At 53.7% G+C, this 17,209-nt stretch overlaps 6 protein-coding genes across 6 annotated transcripts; 4 read left to right on the top strand and 2 right to left on the bottom strand.

The window, feature by feature from the left end:
- Nucleotides 1–583: 583 nt before the first annotated feature.
- On the top strand, nt 584–3,137 carry HER10_EVM0007732 (uncharacterized protein). Its single transcript, XM_035477277.1, has 2 exons — nt 584–2,538; nt 2,598–3,137. Exons 1-2 carry the CDS (start codon nt 866–868, stop codon nt 2,926–2,928), a joined length of 2,004 nt encoding a protein of 667 aa, XP_035332917.1. The 5' UTR covers nt 584–865; the 3' UTR covers nt 2,929–3,137.
- Nucleotides 3,138–3,251: 114 nt separating this feature from the next.
- Nucleotides 3,252–5,220, bottom strand: HER10_EVM0005265 (uncharacterized protein; the record flags this gene model as incomplete). Its single annotated transcript, XM_035474887.1, has 3 exons — nt 4,439–5,220; nt 3,985–4,383; nt 3,252–3,902 (listed from the first exon to the last, which is right to left on the bottom strand). Exons 1-3 carry the CDS (start codon nt 4,580–4,582, stop codon nt 3,252–3,254), a joined length of 1,194 nt encoding a protein of 397 aa, XP_035332599.1. The 5' UTR covers nt 4,583–5,220.
- A 1,082-nt stretch (nt 5,221–6,302) lies between these two features.
- HER10_EVM0000527 (amino acid permease) lies at nt 6,303–8,298 on the top strand (the record flags this gene model as incomplete). Its single annotated transcript, XM_035470305.1, has 5 exons — nt 6,303–6,614; nt 6,667–6,975; nt 7,038–7,438; nt 7,500–7,798; nt 7,863–8,298. Exons 1-5 carry the CDS (start codon nt 6,506–6,508, stop codon nt 8,296–8,298), a joined length of 1,554 nt encoding a protein of 517 aa, XP_035332049.1. The 5' UTR covers nt 6,303–6,505.
- A 703-nt stretch (nt 8,299–9,001) lies between these two features.
- HER10_EVM0001647 (glucosamine-6-phosphate isomerase) lies at nt 9,002–10,252 on the top strand (the record flags this gene model as incomplete). The annotated part of the gene is made up of 5 exons (XM_035471389.1): nt 9,002–9,065; nt 9,131–9,279; nt 9,344–9,715; nt 9,813–9,986; nt 10,049–10,252. 5 exons carry the CDS (start codon nt 9,002–9,004, stop codon nt 10,250–10,252), a joined length of 963 nt encoding a protein of 320 aa, XP_035332191.1.
- Nucleotides 10,253–10,439: 187 nt separating this feature from the next.
- HER10_EVM0007592 (uncharacterized protein) lies at nt 10,440–12,706 on the bottom strand (the record flags this gene model as incomplete). Its single annotated transcript, XM_035477144.1, has 7 exons — nt 12,465–12,706; nt 12,377–12,396; nt 12,225–12,308; nt 11,844–12,154; nt 11,374–11,776; nt 10,752–11,319; nt 10,440–10,684 (listed from the first exon to the last, which is right to left on the bottom strand). The coding sequence occupies exons 1-7, from the start codon at nt 12,544–12,546 to the stop codon at nt 10,440–10,442; spliced, it is 1,713 nt and encodes a 570-aa protein (XP_035332894.1). The 5' UTR covers nt 12,547–12,706.
- Nucleotides 12,707–13,164: 458 nt separating this feature from the next.
- Nucleotides 13,165–14,915, top strand: HER10_EVM0000085 (hexokinase; the record flags this gene model as incomplete). The annotated part of the gene is made up of 2 exons (XM_035469880.1): nt 13,165–13,295; nt 13,348–14,915. Exons 1-2 carry the CDS (start codon nt 13,166–13,168, stop codon nt 14,913–14,915), a joined length of 1,698 nt encoding a protein of 565 aa, XP_035331996.1. The 5' UTR covers nt 13,165.
- Nucleotides 14,916–17,209: the final 2,294 nt, after the last annotated feature.

The raw sequence follows: 17,209 nt of genomic DNA, 5'->3' as shown, positions 1-17,209 counted from the left end.
CATTTCCACTCGCCATTTGGCACGACAGTGATAGTTCTCATCGACTGCATACACATGTACTCTCATCATATTCCTCCAAACACAACTTCTTGGAGACTTAAATTACGGTATCCGTAGGGTAAAATATTGTATGAAACCTGGGGTTGGATGCCCGCCGTGTCCGAGCAGAGGATCCGTCAGCCCATGTTCCTGGCCAAGAATGCAGGTGCTCGTCGATCTGCACCCGCCGTCCCCGCAATTTTAGTTTAGCCCTGTGCGTAAGTTATGAAAGTATTGTGTAAGTCGTCTCTCTCGTTGTGGAGCTTTGCCAACAACATCCGAGGCAATTGATGAAGCACATTGTGGATAGAAGTCTAGAAGATGTATCCAGCATTCTTAACTTCTCACATTATCTGTAATTTCGCTGCAGTAGATACATAGCAGTGAAGCTAGTGATGAGAAGGCTTGCTGGGGTACGGCCCAGACACGCGAGACTAACCGCATCAGCGAACTCATCGGATCGGGACGCCCAGTGACGTCGAGGAACAAGGGGTAAACCCGCCCTACCGCGGGGTAGACGTCATCCTTACAGCACAGCTTTAGAGGCAAATTGGGGAAGGAAGGTACCTCAACACGCAAGCACAGCGAGGGAAGGTAGCTCCAGCTCGGAGCTTCCAGCTTTCAGATGTAAGTGCAATTCGGAAACATGCCACCAGAGCTCGTTCCGGAGCTTCCCCTCCTCCCTAATTACACGTGCCGTTCAAATACTATCTAGTACCCTCTGCCCCTTGTCTTCTTCTCCCTTTCCATCGAAAGCTTGATTGAAGGTTTCCTTGCTTCCGTCATACGATACCATTGAGCCCAGTCTACGAGAACCCAAAGCACAATGTCGGACCGAGGAGAGGGCTACAATGCCCGCCTAGGCGTTAATACCAACGAAATCCCCACTGCACAACACTTGCCCGTGGCATCGGGCGCCGAGCAGGATCGGTACGGCGGCTGGTTCGGTGGCAAAGCCGATAAAGCTACCGAAAAGATTGACCATGCTGCCGGCAGACTCAAGGAGAACCTCCCCCGCGGCGCCGGTGCCGAACAAGAACGTTATGGAGGCTGGTTCGGTGGGAAAGCTGACAAGGCCACCGAGAAGCTCGAGCATGCTGCGGACAGGATTAGAGAGAACCTGCCCCGAGGCGTCGGTGCCGAACAAGACCGCTACGGAGGCTGGTTTGGTGGCAACAAGGGAGACCAGGCTGCCGAGAAGCTGAGGCAAAACCTCCCGCGTGGTTCTGGGGCAGAGCAGGACCGCTACGAGGGCTGGTTTGGCGGCCACGAGCTCCCTTCTGTCGACAAGCTCGGCGAGAAGCTGCCACGTGTGTCTGGCGCCGAGCAAGATCGGTATGATCGCTGGTTCGGTGGTAACAAGGGACAGCCCGCCGGCACCTGGGTCAAGGAACACTTGCCCAATGCCTCGGGCGCCGAGCAGGATCGGTATGCAGCGCATTGGGAGGGGGTCGTTGATCAGGTCACGGACAAGATCAAGGAGAAGCTGCCTTCTGCCTCACAGATTAACGAGAAGCTGCCCAAGGGGACTGGCGCAGAACAGGATCAGTTTGGAAGTTGGTTCGGAGGCGACAAGTTGCCGTCTGCCTCGGACATCAAGGACAAGATTCCAAAGACGTCCGGTGCTGAGCAGGATCGCTTCGGCGGCTGGTTCGGCGGCGACAAGCTGCCCTCCGGATCCAAGGTCAGCGAACACCTCCCCCACGCCTCGGGGGCTGAGCAAGACCGCTTCGGAACCCACTTTGGTGGCAAGGCAGGTCCAGCTGCAGACGGGATCTCAAGAAGATTGCCGAGAGTCTCCGGCGCCGAGCAGGATCGCTACGGCTCGCACTTCAGCCTCCACCCGAGCAACCCCGTCAACGCCGCTACGACATCGACTCTCGGTCTCGTTCAAAATGCCCTCCTCCCATCCTTTGGCCTCCACGCTGGCCTGAGCACCGTCGTCTATGCCGTCGCGCGGTACACGGACCGCGCAGAAGCCAAAGACTGGCTGTGGCCCTCGGGCCAAGTCGCCAACGCCTGGTGGACCGCCATCGGCGCACGCGTAGTCCACGACGGTCTCTCCGTCCCCTCGGCATGGAACTCTCTCGGATACACCCAGAAACTTCTCCTGACTGGTGTTAGCGCCTGGGGTGCCCGTCTATTCTATCGCATCGCCACCCGCAGCGTGAAGCGTGGCAAGGATGACGACCGCTACGTCGCGTTGAAGAAGAAGGATTCCAAGTTCTGGGATAAGGCCTTCTTCACAATGTTCTTGCCCGAGGCCGCGCTGCAGGCTCTCATTGCTCTGCCGTTTACGTTGCCTTTCAGTGCGCCGTTGACGAGCGCGCGGTCGTCTGCTTTCACGGAGTTCCCCGAGACGTTCCATAGCTTGGCTGTCTTCCTCTTCACCACTGGTCTTGCACTCGAGACGATTGCGGATAGTCAGCTTGAGGAACACTCTAGCAAGAGCAAGGAGATTAACCGCGAGGGCGTCTGGAGCATCGTCCGCCACCCCAAGTAAGTGCCCCATGACTCTGAACTTCTGTCAGTGAACCGTAAAAGTTAACCAAGCATAGCTACCTCGGAGACGCCCTCGTCCACCTCTCTTTCCCCGTCCTTCTCTACAGCGCCGGTATGCTGCACCCCCTTGCCGCCCTCGGCCCCCTCGTCAACTACATTGTCCTCCGCTACCTCGGCGGCGACAAGGTCACCGAGGCCAGCCAGGAGGAGCGCTACGCCAAGGAGAACCCACTCAAGTTCCAGCAGCTTCAGGAGTACAAGCGCGACAAGAACAGCTTCTGGCCCAGTATTGGGGAGTATGATAACAAGTGGGTGTGGATCGTTGCGGCCACTGGCGCGGTTGGTGTCGCTGTTGAGCGAGGCCTTCTTGCTTACTTTAGGGGTTAAGCTTCATGAGAGGCGCGTGTAAAACATGAATGTATTGCAATACTTTGCGATTGATTGATCATCGCATCTAAAACTGAGGAAATTGTTATATGTTATCAAGACTACTACACTCTCGTCGTTGACAAAGAGCACGATGTGATTCGATTCCAGGCATTTTAAGTACGTTGATTGACGACGTATATTGACTGAAGTGGTTCCATGCCGTCACTAGTAATATCATTACTTCATTATCATGAACATCTCAAGCCGGAATGCTCAACTATGTACACCATAAACATGCCTACCCCCAAGGAGCCTAACATCTAACCCCACCCATCTCATGCTTACAACAAGTTCAAGTCGAGAACAATGCTCGGCGTGCCCTCGAAGCCCTGGGGAAGCGTGTACGTAAAGTTCCAGAACTCGAAGTCGCGGATGGGCGAGCTGGTGCCTCCCATGGACCCAGCAAACGACAGCGCGTACGTCTCGTTGACGTTACCCGAGACATTCACAGACAGGCCCTGAACATCAGCCCAGCCGGTGATGGTGGGCTTCTTGATAAAGGTACCGACGACAAACGTAAAGATGGAGTCGGCGGTGCCGTTGGGGTAGCTCAGGCTCAGCTTATTCGGCGCGACCTCGACGTCGAGCGACATCTCGGTGGGGTACAGCGAGATGAAGGCGATCTCGGCGCCCGTGTCCCACTGCACGACGGCCGGGTTGAAGGACGCCTGGTTGATGGAGGGACCGCCGACGACGTTCTCCTTGAAGGATTCGGCGCCGATGGTGAGGTTTTCCGAGAGCCAGGTGCTGATGTTGCGGGGCACGAGGTCGTAGGGCGGGTAGAAAGTCGAGGCGGAGAAGGTGCGGTCTTCGCTGCCAAAGGTGGTGAGGTTCGCGACGAGGCCTTCGGGGAGGAGGCTTGCGTGGAAGTCGGCGAGGACGGCGAAGAGGGGGGCCCAGGCGTAGTCGGCGGCGTGGGACATGACTTGAGGCTATTCAGAGTTAGTATGCCATTGTTCTACGAGCGCGCTCCTGGGGCCTTGGCCTGAGGAGCAAAGTCGAGGATAGACTCACAGCAGAGATGAGGGAAGAGTTCTCCTTTCCAACCAGGGTCCAGAACCACAGCGCCATCAAGCTGACGTAGCGGTTCATGTCGTAGCCGTAGGCGCGGTCCCAGGGGCCGGCCATGTTCTTCATGCCCGGGTGCCACAGCTGCGCGACGGCCTTCCACGTGTCGGCGAGCATCTGCGGGCCCTTTTGCGTCATGACCGAGTCCTCGGGGAGGTATTTGGACCAGAGGATCAGCCCGAAGAGGGAGACGCCCGTGTAGGTGCCTGAGTTGAACTCGGATAGCGTGTTGGCGCGGTCGAAGAGGTCGATGATCTCCTGGGCGTAGGACTCGCCCGAGGCCGTCATGTTGGGGTCGTTGAGGCGGCGGCCGGTGTAGCCCGAGACGAGGGCGCGCATGATGGCCTTGGCGGTGTTAGTGCCTGCACTGCAACAATTGTTAAGCAAGAAAGGAGCTTACAGGGTTGCTGTAGGCTGGGTAGAGGTTGTCGTCGTCGACGCCGCCGACGCGGTACTCGTCTCCCTTTGTGGTGTTGTGCAGCGACTCGAGGATGAGATCCTGGGTGTCGTTGCTCAGCAGGTGAGGGAACTCCTCCAAGGCCATGACGAGCGTCGTGCCGACGAAACCTCTCCAGTTGGGGTCCCACGAGTTGTAGATGCTATCCTCGTAGTAAGGCGATCCCACGTACGGTTCGCCGTCGTACTTTTGGTAGTCTCCGTACCTTTGTGTCGAAAGTTAGTCTCGTGCGTCCACGTCTACACAGGTTTGAAGAAGCTCTCACCATTGCTCCGAGACATTCTTGAATTGCGCGCCAATGGTGTTCTTGATAATCTTCTCGGCCTCAGCGGCGTCGTCGCCGTCGTTGCGCGCAAGCAGACCCAGGGCGTACCAGACGGAGCTGCGCGTCTCGTGCCGAAGAGCAGACGCGGAACCAATGTCGTAGAGGTACCCTGCGGAACGGTCGTAGTACTGGTCCATCCACGTCATGGACTCAGTCAAGAGGCCCTGGGCGTTGGTGGAGAGATTGGCGACGTACGGCGACACCGCCATTGTCGAGCTGGCGAGGGCCAGGATGCCCATCGCCTTGAAGGTGGCTGCCATTGCGAAGAGAGGAGAGGACGAGAGGGACCAATTGACGAATGACAGAGGAGTTGGAAGCTCAACAGAGACCTGGGGGTAGGGGACTCAATTACGATCCCGAGGGAGTGGTTTCAAGCTACCTTAATATACACCATCATATCGAATCTCGCTCACTCTTTTCCTCTCTCCGCGGCCAAGACCGCGGCCAAGAGTTGCCCATATCGCGCTGGACCCCCGGAAGATCGTCGTCATTACACAGATACGGATACAAGCCGCGTGACCGGCGACGAACGGCAGTGGGCGAGTACCAAGAGATGCCATGTTCAAGCAAGAAAAACCCCTCCCCCGGGGTCCCGACCCGGGTGCGCAATCAATCAAGCAGGCCAAGCTACTTTAGCGGCGGTGGCTGGGTGGGTTCCTCTCTCGACTTCGGGTCGGTGATGTTGGCCAGGTTAGGTAAGAATGCGGAGGTGATAACGAGGGTGGGAAGACATGGGGACCTTTGACATCCGTCGTTCTAGCTTTGAAAAAGACGGGATGAGAGTCTTGGTCCCGTAGAGAACATGAACGATTCGAATTCGCAGACCTTGGCTCAGTGGGACGTTGCAATTCCCAACGGGAGAGACCCCCTGTAACCGAGGAAAGGCAGCACGAAGAAGCATTTCGGGGCATCCCCGAGCGAAGAACAGGTGATGGCCCGGAAGGACAGTGGTATCACTGGGTTACGGGTATGGACCGGGGTCGTGGAAGAAGAAAGCCGGGGGAGATGCGAGATGCCCGGTTGGCTCTAACAAGGATCGTCCCTGGCCGATGACTCGGTACCCCCTGGCACGTCTCTTCTCCGCACTTTTAGCAGTTCAGAAGGGCAGAAAAGAAAGATTTCGGATGGTGTGGTACGGTTTAAGGTCCGATGAACGGGGGAGCTTGGTCTCCTTGGAGAAGTTGGAGGACCCGGTCCGATGTTTACCGGGTGATAATCATAACTATCAGCCGCGGCTTTGATGCCCGTATCTTTACACTAAACAACTCCTACGAATACTAGCAGAAGATCTGACTGGGACTACGATTTTATCTGCCCCATAGCTTGAAAATGGACCCGTGGTATCGGATCGCGGCAAAGCACGGCTTGTTTCCGGGGGACACACGGAAAACTGTAAACACAACCGTTCTTCATTCTCAATTGATGGGGTAAAATCACCTGATGGGTCTGGCTGAAGCCAGAAGGACCCCAAACGCACACTATCAATTGTGGACTAACGGCATTCTGGGGGCGAAAAACACCGTAAGGGTCCTACGGGTCTGCATGGATATATGTTGACGATGTCGCCCACGCGTGACTATGGCACGCGAACACGACGTCTTGAGGTGTTCAGTCGACAATTGACAATTGAGAAGAGCTTGCAATTGTGAACGAATATCACTTTGGCAGAGTTCAAGAGACACATCATGGCAGACGTCAAGACCCCCACCGACATCTCGTCGAGTCCGAGGCGGAGCGTCGACGCTGCCCCGGAGAAGAACCTCGACGCAGATGAGATCCGTTTGGCGCAGATGGGTGAGTTTCTCCAGCATCGCATCCTGCAATCATCTACTAACATACGCATCAGGTCACACCCAAGAGCTCAAGCGCCATTTCAGCACTCTCAGTCTCATCGGTCTCGCCTCAACGACGACAATCTCGTGGACCGGCCTCGGCCTCGGCCTCATCACCGAGATCAACGCCGGTGGGCCCGGCGCCGTCATCTACGGCTTCATCTTAGTCACGCTCCTGCAGTGCTTTCTCGGCGCGTCGCTGGCCGAGTTCGTCTCGTCATATCCCACCGAAGGCGGCATGTACCACTGGATCGCTGCTGTCGCCCCGAGGAAGATGACGGGAGTCTTGAGCTTTTTCACCGGCTGGTTCAGCGTGCTTGGCTGTAAGTTGTCTCGCCATTCAATCGCATGTCGGGATGGGTAGGCTGACAGGAGTTGACCTTAGGGATCTTCACGACCGCGTCAACGAACCTGATTTATGCTCAGGTCCTCATGGCCCTGATCGCGCTCTACCACGGAGACCTCGAGATCCAGGCGTGGCAGACTTTCATCGTCTACCAGGGGCTGAACCTCATCACCGCCGGGATCGTCATGTTTGGTAACAAGATCATTCCTGGACTGAACAAGTTCTCCCTCTTTTACCTGCAAATCGGCTGGTTCGTGGTCATGGTCACCGTGGCGGCGTGTGCCCCGACGCACCGTAACACCGATTTCGTGTTCCGCACGTGGATCAACAACACCGGCTGGGAGAACCAGGTTGTCTGCTTCATCACTGGACTGGTCAACCCTCTCTACAGTCTCGGTGGCCTTGATGGAGTTACCCACATCACGGAGGAGATGCCAAACGTGAGTTTCTTCTTGTTCCTCCATTTGCTCAACTGACAGAGAGTGACTGACCCTTGCTTAGCCATCTCGCAATGCACCCCTGGCTATCGCCATCACGCTTTCTATCGCCTTCGTCACGGGTATCACCTACCTCATCACCCTCATGTTCTCCGTCCAGGACTTCGACGCCCTCTCTACGACCAACACCGGGCTTCCGCTGGCCGAGCTGTTCCGCCAAGTCACGCAGGGCGCTGGGGGAGCGTTTGGTCTAACCTTCATTCTGTTCGTTGCCCTGGGGCCCTGCGTCGTCAGCTCCCAATTGAGTACCGGCCGTGTCTTCTGGGCCTTCTCCCGTGATGGCGCCATGCCCTTCTCCCGGATGTAAGTTGAGCCTCACTTAATTCCTGCATTGTTAAATCTGATGATCCTGACATGTTCGTGATAGCTGGTCAAAGGTCCACCACAAGTGGCAGATCCCCTTGAACTCCCAGCTCGCCGTCACCGCGGCTGTCGCAGCTCTAGGCTGTCTCTACCTGGGCTCGTCTACCGCATTCAACTCACTTCTCGGTTCCGCCGTCACTATCAACAACATATCATACATGTTCCCCATCGTCACGAACCTCTTGACGCGCCGGAAGAACATGCACCGCGGCGTATTCAACATGGGACCGACTTGGGGCCCCATCGTCAACGGCGTCACCGTCTGCTGGCTGACGTTTGCCATTGTCTTCTTCTCTTTCCCGTACGTGATGCCCGTCGAGCCCGCCAACATGAATTACACCTGCGTTGTTGTTGGCGGACTTACGGTTCTGGTTGGCGCATGGTGGTTCAAGGCTGGCTCTAAGTATAGCGAGAAGATGCTTCAGGCGAAGGAGGAGTAATTAAATCCAAGTCACTAGTATTCCATCTTCCGGAGCCGAGGAATAACTGAGAGTTTCCTCGTCTCCGTCGGATTCTCGCACTAGATGCTTGAAAATGCGATGGAGTTAAGAAAAGGAGCAAATAGTATAGATTACGTTAAACGTACTCGGAGCCGGGTTACCGGATTTCAATAATTTGTCCCCGCGGGTGTCACGTTAATGCATGCAACCATCGCGTAAACTCACGGTCCCACAAAGCTCAAAGATCAGAACTATGAGGTACTACTGCACTGTTCATAGTTTGCATGGATGGAGTAAGTAATTTAGTGTTCGAGGTTGATGCCACCCAGCTACCGGATCCTCGGGTTGAGCCACGTGGGGTTGACGGGTCCAGAAGACCCCCCTTTGCAATGTGCTACCGGTCAAGTCGGAAAGCGAACACCGGAGGACAGGAGAAAGCCGGCGACGACGACGGGTAGAATTGCCGATGTAATTTGTGAAGCTTTGGTTATTCACTATAGGTATAGTTGCGTTGACCACATGTGGTGTCGGAGCTAGCTGGGTATTATCTGAAGATTCATATACTCCCCTTCACCATTACGTTTCCACATTCACTACCTGAGTGATTACAGCCTAAGAACATATCAAAACTTGTGGTTCCCTTGTGATTGTCGTTACTATCCTCCTGTTCTAAACCAAGTTGGTCAAGACTACATCAGACACAATGAGGCTCATCATCAGGCCTGATAGCGCATCAGCATCTGCCCACGTTGCACACTACATCCTCGGTATGACCTCTGCATTAATTAGGGCCTTGGAGAAGATAAGCGAGAAGAGTCCTGACACCTCTTAGATCGCATCAGGACCTTCGAGCCAACACCAGAGAAACCATTCGTTCTCGGTCTGCCTACGGGCAGCAGTCCGATCCAGATCTATGAGATCCTAGTTGCAGAGCACAAGGCCGGCCGTATTTCTTTTCAAGATGTCATAACCTTCAACATGGTAAGCTCTCTACATTTCTAGTCCCGCAATCATTGAATGTCGCCGTCTTACAAAATGACCCAAGGACGAGTACGTCGGCCTGCCTCAGACGCATCCCGAGTCATACCACAGCTTCATGTTCCGCCACTTCTTCTCGCACGTCGACATCAAGCCCGAGAACGTCCACATTCTCGACGGCAACGCGCCTGACTTGGATGCCGAGTGCGCCTCCTATGAAGAAAAGATCAGAGCTGCCGGCGGCATTGACCTCTTCCTCGGTGGTGTCGGTCCAGACGGCCACATCGCTTTCAATGAGCCTGGATCAAGTCTGGCGTCTCGGACGAGGGTGAAGACCTTGGCGATGGACACTATTCGGGCGAATGCTCGATTCTTTGGTGGCGATTTGAACAAGGTCCCGCAGATGGCTTTGACTGTCGGTGTCCAAACAGTGATGGAGGTGTGTATTTGCCCCTTTCCATCCAAAGTCTCATCTCTTAGGGGAAGATGAGGCACTTGTCACAGCAGAGAACAGGCTCGCTGACAATTATTGACAGGCAAGAGAGGTGGTCATCATCGTCAATGGAGCGAGCAAGTCAATCGCTCTCCAGAAGGCGATTGAGGGTGGGGTGAATCACATGTGGACACTGTCGTGTTTACAACTACACCCGTACTCAATGATTGTCGCAGACGAGGACGCAACGTTGGAGTTACAGGTCAAGACAGTGAAGGTACGGATCTTACCTTCAATGGTGTTCGTGTTGATGTTTTGCTGACTTGTGCACCTCTCTAGTACTTCAAGAGCATTGAAAAGGTTGGCCTTGGAAAGGGCTTCGAGCAGAAACTACCTTTGAGATTGAGAACGACGTCACTTGTCAGCCCTCCTCAGACGCCCCAGATACCGTCTAACACAAAGCCGACGTTTGATGAGGATCACTTGGTGGAGTTGACGCCAGACAGCATGTCTTCTCGTATTGCTTCATGGCCTGTCATTTAGTTGATAGTGACGTTTCGCGTGGGATTATGCATTGTGAGTGAATGGGTAGTTGCCACTTGAACAACCAGAGCTAAGAGTGCAGATAATATCAAAATCAATCAGTCAATGAAGTAACATTCCATAAAAGCTTCTTGCGGACGCATACGAGTCACTCCCGAAAGACTGACTGTGTGGATGAATTCAAAGACTATCCTCCCTGGTTCTCATACGACCAAAGTTCATAGCCTGCTTGGAGACTCGACTGGTCAAAGATATACCACGAATTATCCAAGTTCCGGATCTCTTGCTCGAACACTTCGGCATCTCCTGACGCAGGCGTATGCAGGCCCTGGAGCTTCTGTTCCAGTCGTGTAGCTAAAATGCCTCGCAAGCTGGGCTTCGGCTCGTGCATTTCCTTCAGCTTCTGGAGATGAACTCCGACGTTCTCAAGATCTAAAAAATAATATCATCATATAAGTCATGGACCCTTACATCAGTCACGAGGTGGGCATCGACTTACCGTCTGGTTCTCCTACTCCACCATCTACACCTTGAAGTACTATGAGAGCAGCCCAGGTGATCATGACGAGATCCCAGTTAGACCATATCGAAGCATCTAGAATTTGAAGCTTAACCGCCGCTCTTGCTGACACAAGTAATTCATGCTGCTCTTTCGGCGTCGTATTCGAAAACAGGTTGCATCCTCGGGCAGGGTGGTATATGGACAGCACGAGAAGCCTGTGCAGGATATACTGCCGGAACACAAGCTTCTTCTCGTGCTCCGACTCAAAGTCCTTGTCGCTGAACTCGACAAGCCAGTCATCTAGCTGCCGTGCCCAGTCGCGGATGACAGCGCCGTCGACACCGCTGAACTGAACGGAAGAGATCTGTGATACGCTGGGCTCGCTCTCGAAACAGGACCATATCGTTGGCAGACCTCTGCCCGTGAAGTGGGTCAAGCCTGTGTGCATCATTCTCGAGAGCCGATAGAGTTGGTCCTGTATTGGGATCTTGAGTCGTGGGAGAGGCGCCTCGATTGGTATAACTGGGCATGAGAGATGTATTGAAGCGTGCTCGAGGTCAACGATCTACTTGACATTAGAAAGATGCAGAGAGACGCCGGGAAAGATCATTCATTTTACCTGAAGGCCAGAAAACAGACGTTGCCACTCGCGAGATCGCTCATCGGTGTTGGAGGGGCAGTGCTCGAGGATGAGTCGATAAGCGAGAGAGATCCAGACCCCCGTCTCTTTAACGACTGCTTCTCGTAGCAGTCCGGCGAGTATGATGCCCAGAACCGTTTGAAAGGCCCATTCTTCAGCTGAAGCTGGGTCATCCGGGGCTTGGCCGACTTCGCTCTCTGGTATGCACAGCTGTGAAATGGCACTGCACAAGACATTGAAGTAGTCTGGAGCCAGGACTGCGACCTCTGGCAAGCCCCGTATACTTGAGCAGTATAACATTGAAGCTAGCATGAGCGGTCTCGGCGATGAGAAGGTTTGCTTGGTTGGAAGGAAGTGAAGCCCTGGCATGGACTCGTGGAAGCTGGAGGAGTGTCAGATGTGTTGGTGCAACTACGAGGTATGGCGTCGAGAATTTAGGGCGAACATACGATAGCCATAGTCTTTTGATCAGAGATTTCTCCCAAATATTTGAGCTTGCGTTTGATGAACATGTCCTTCGTAAGACAGATACAGCACTCCAGAGAGCACCAAGCGATGTCTCCCCGGGAGTGTCGGGTTCGAATGTTGGTACATCTGGGGACGCGGGTGAGTCTGCTTCTTCCAAGTTGGTGAGGACCGGCAGACCCAAGTGGTCTTCAAGCCGCTTGAGCCGAGCAAACACGGATTTGTTTAGTGCTGGAGCATGCTCATTTGCCTGGATCAATGAAGCCAGCGAAAGACTTTCACGATGAGACGCGGACTAGACGATTCATCAGACACGTCTTGGGAGGGTTGCAAACACAGAATGAGACGCTGGGATAATTGCCTACATTGGCTCTGGGCACGAACACGCACGGCACTCCCGCGCGGAGGCATCTTCGACATGTGGCCCCATTCTCAATTCTACATTTCATCTGTGGTCACGAAAAGGCCGGTTAGACTATTCGCCTTCACCAGAGGGCCAGCTCCAAGGCCGACATACCTTTTGCCTTCTACAATTGACTTGAAGTGGGCACATCCGTCAGCGTCTAGAGTCGCATGCAATGAGACGGAGTCCACCATGTGCTTACCGCATGCCTTCCGGGCCTTGCTCGGCCCCGACTCATCCGGCCCATCGGCCGACGCTTTGTCCCTCATCTGGTGAGCAGACATTATGAAAGCGGTATGTTTGTGCACTGATACTTCGAGTGCGTTGTTCGAGTCCCACTGTATCAATTGCGACAATTGCGACAAACACCGGTGTCCAACGGCCTTGTTTTCGGCCAGGTTCGATTCACTGTTGCTTTCTTCGGCGGGTACCCGGTGAAACAGGTGGGATCGGGACAGAGTTAAGATTCACCGGTCGCACCGGGGAACCGGTCTTTTTGAAGATTTGGGTGACGAGTGCTAACGCGGGGTCCTGGACCGGTCCTCGATAGGCCGGGGGTTTGTTATTGGAGGGATTTCTGGCTAATTTCAAGCGGTCCACCGAGCCAACCCGGTCCGGATTCACCGGGGCATCGATGGTTGTGGCAAGATGCGCCAGCTGTGAGTGTTCTTAGTTCTTACAGTACATTCCGAAGAGGTGACCTTCCTTTTCTTTCCGAACGGTTGTATCCTGGCTGCAGGAGTTGGTTCAAGTTCTGGTGCCAAAGTCGTTCCTTTTACCGCAGGGGTTTGGATACTTGATCGGCTGCCAACCTGCTGATAGGCGCTGGCACCCATGAACCTAGCCTTTCCCACCAACACAGCCTACGACTAACATTGTGTGTCCGAAGAGTGGTGTGTTTCAATGTCTTCAATTGATTTTGAGCATGACAGTGCCTCTGAGTTGATAGCTCAGGCCCGAAAAATCGCACATGACTTCGATTTCCCAGCGGAAGATGTTCGTCGCGCCACAACTCATTTCTTGAAGCAGCTTAGTAAGTCCAGTCAGCTCTGACTTGTTGCGCGGTATACTGATATCGCACATAGATGAGGGCCTCAAAGAAGATGGCACTACAATGTGCCAGATTCCTTCATTTGTTACCAAACTACCGAATGGTTCCGAAAAGGGCATCTGCCTGGCCATCGATCTTGGCGGTACCAACTTGAGGGTGTGCTCTGTTGAATTACACGGAGACTCCACCTACTCCTTGACTCAGTCCAAAGCCGTCATCCCCAGACACCTGATGGCTGCGCCCACATACAAGGATCTTTTCAGATTCATCGCGCTGCAGATGAAGGAGTTTCTGGAGAAGCATCACCCAGAAGACGTCACAACATGGTCTCAACTCCTGAAAGAGGGAGATGCAATCACTGAAGAAATAAGACAGAAGCACTGCAAGAGCCTTGGCTTCACTTTCAGTTTCACTTTCGATCAGCATGCCATCAACAAGGGAACACTACTGTATTGGACAAAGTCATTCGGTATCGCTGATGCAGTTGGCCGCGACCCATGTGCCATGCTGCAGGAGGCACTCGATGAGCAACACTTACCTCTCCTGGTCACAGCACTGGCGAATGATACCGTTGGTACTTTGGCTGCGCGAGCATACACATCTCCGGGACGTTCTAGTAATGTGGTAGGCGCCATCTTCGGAACCGGCACTAACGGAGCCTACATGGAGCGCATCTCTCGGATCACCAAGCTGCACTCACGTGTAGAGTTCTCAACTTCGGCATCGGACGCAATGATGGCGCTTAATACCGAATGGGGAGGATTTGACAACAAGCTAGAAGTGCTGCCTTCAACACGATTCGACCGGGACTTGGACAAAGATTCTGTCAACCCAGACGATCAGCATTTCGAGAAGCGTATATCCGGCATGTATCTTGGTGAACTACTTCGGCGCATACTAATCGACCTGTCACAACCTGGACAGAGCCTATTTGGCTTTCAAGTCTCGGGAGACTCCCCGCTTTACACGCCGGACAGCATTGATAGCTCTCTGCTGTCAGCAGTTGTCAAGGACTCAAGCCCAGCGCTTGAGAGCGCGCGTAAAGAGATTTCACGAGTACTCAACGCTACGGGTGTATCGACGGACGATGCAAAGGCGATACAGATTCTTTCCGCGGCCATTGGGCGTAGGTCAGCCAGGCTATCTTCTGTCGCAATCGCTGGTGTTGCTCTACAATCTGGGTTGTTTACGCCCAAAAGCGTCAGCAAGCCAGCAGCGACGATATCACGAGGTCTCGGAATCAACCTTCTCAGACCTTTTCTCTATGGGGCACGGAGCCTGTGGAACCTGCTTACGAGTTGGCTTCATGTAAAAGTTCGATTCACGATCTCATCAAAGGGAACATCGAGCGACCTCCCCAGACCTGGAGACGGGGATAGCTGTCAGGCGGAAAATCATGGCGAGGACTCGAACGAAATCATCGATGTTGGGGTTGACGGTTCTTTGATCGAACATTTCCCTAACTTTGAAGAGAATTTGAGGGAAGCCTTGAGAGAAATTCCAGAGATTGGTGTTGTGGGTGACAAGAGAATTAGAATCGGCATGGCGAGAGATGGCAGCGGAGTTGGGGCTGCTTTGATTGCATGGGCGGCGAGGGCATAATATCTGGAGAGACTCAATGAATGGGCATTTGAAGTTCCGAAACATAAGAAGAAAGTGATGTACCATCATTGCTAACTGACATGGAATATCATGCGGACACGGCGCAGCCTGGCTCTAAGGGAAGGAATGGTCTATCGTTTCAGCTTTTCGGGCGTGTCGTGATGCCGATTTCGCAAGGAGGCTAAAATCCTTATTCACTGTAAGCCGCCAAGATTATTCGATCACAGATGAATCAAGATAGGCCCTCGAAACTCGGCTTATTCACGAATTAGATTTCTCTATATAGGCTCTTAAGTGAAGACTCTTCACTCCACAGCAGAGAATGCGATGGCATCTCCATAAGAAAGCTCGAAACCGACAAAGATAAAGGTCAAGCAGAGAAAATCATTGAAACTGCTGCTGAAAAGAAGATATTCTTTCTTCCACTTCACAACAAAAGGATTCGCGCGATGCATATAGGATGCTGGTTCGGCCTAACGTTCATGGCCGGCAGAGGTTATGCACACATGGCCATGACTGACCCGCCCCCAATCAAAGCCAATGGAAATCCAAACACCTTACCTGAGAATGCCGACTACAGCTACACAACCCCATTATCCTCAAGCGGATCTGACTTTCCTTGCAAGGGCTACTTGAGCCTTCTAGGTACCTCACAGGCGGCACCCGTCGGTCAATGGACCGCCGGCGATAGCTACTCTGTTACGATTTCTGGCCATGCTGTGCACGCAGGAGGATCATGCCAAATAAGCCTCTCAGTAGATAGCGGCAGTTCATTCAAGGTTCTCCGCAGCTTCATCGGCGGCTGCCCAAGGGGCGATGCAACCCAACTTGGATTCAGACTGCCAGGCGATACGCCGTCTTCTGACCATGCGGTGCTCGCCTGGACGTGGTTCAACAATCTTGGAAATCGGGAGATGTATATGAACTGCGCAGTCATCAACATCGCAGGCGGGGGTGGACACGGCCATGGTGAGAGCTTCAACAAAAGACCGGAGATGTTCAAGGCGAATGTGGGCAACGGATGCAGGACGGTGGATTCGAGAGACGTCATGATTCCGAATCCGGGGCCGGATGTGGAAGTCAACAATTCCGATGCTGTGCCGCCAATTGGTGAGTGCGAATCCGGGCCGGGAGCGACAGCGGGGTCCGATTCGGGGCCAGGACCGGGGAACGGGGACAACGGAGGCGGCGGTGGTAGTGGTAGAGGAGGAATCTACAAGCCCGGTAATGACTGGCCTGCAGACTTCAACCCGAACTGCGGCAAAGTTTTGTCCGATGAACAGGTACCTGGTCTGATATGCACTTGCTTTGTAGTCATTTGTGTATGTTTATGTCGGGACATTTGGACGATTGGCTTTCTTGCAGGCCTGGTTTTGTTAAAGCGTTGATAAGCCTACGCGTCGGCCCTGCTGCTAGTTAGTTGGAGAAACAAGTGAAAAATGAGATTTTGGCACCAAAAGATTGCGGCCTAATCACTGATCCGCCCAAACTATTAAGATGCATGGAACCCATCACTGTTGGGAGCCAAAAGGGAAGATGGCAAAAGATTGAGGTCGTACCCGGGTTCGAACCGGGGTTGCCGGAAAGGTTCGATTTTGATGTTATCAAAATCCGGAGTGATAACCACTACACTATACAACCTTTGATGGAGGACCTGGGGACCTTGCGCGACTTCTGTAGTGTGCGCGTGGCGCGGCCGCGCGAAAATGGGGCTTCGCCTGGAGTGTGGCGGTGGTGGCTGATGGAGAGGGGATCGTTCTTAGAGGCATCGGGCCAATGGACGTTGGCGCAGCGTCGATGATGACTCATCATGACTCCAACATGCGCCACAACTCAGAACCCTCAATGTTCCCCTTCTCTCCTAGCTGATGACCTGCTGGCTGTTCTATTGGCCCCACAGACTCAGTCTTCTCCCATGACGGCGTGGAGATCTTGACCGACTGGTGATGTTAATGATGTGTTTCAGATCCCTGGCGGCTCTCCATGCGAGAAATAGCGATTTACGAATGACGCCTTGAGCTTGACCGGATACGTAAGCAAATCCGACAACGCAATCTCGGGGCGTTTAACACGAACTCCGGTAGATGCCCCGCCGCTCTTAGTTTTTGTGCGGGGACATCAATAGCAATCCGATGGTATGCCCTTTCACATGGCACGCAATCGCGATATGTGAAGGTAAAGGCTTGGGGGATATCAAACCTTACGGATCATACAATGTGTGTAGCAACGTTGGTTCCCCGCAAGATACTTGTGAATGCAACCCCCCGCATTTTACCCCAGATGTTGCTGAACTT

The sequence above is a fragment of the Colletotrichum scovillei genome (assembly GCF_011075155.1).
Source record: "Colletotrichum scovillei strain TJNH1 chromosome Unknown Contig00006, whole genome shotgun sequence".
NCBI lineage: Eukaryota > Fungi > Ascomycota > Sordariomycetes > Glomerellales > Glomerellaceae > Colletotrichum > Colletotrichum scovillei.
The sequence above is the reverse complement of the archived record's forward strand: the minus strand, read 5'-3'. Positions and strand labels throughout refer to the sequence as shown.

What these genes read in the sequence shown, in the direction of transcription:
- HER10_EVM0007732 (XM_035477277.1), top strand. Translation starts at nt 866, where the DNA reads ATGTCGGACCGAGGAGAGGGCTACAATGCCCGCCTAGGCGTTAATACC. An exon ending in AGCATCGTCCGCCACCCCAA is followed by an intron (nt 2,539 to 2,597) that starts GTAAGTGCCCCA and finishes AACCAAGCATAG; the next exon opens with CTACCTCGGAGACGCCCTCG.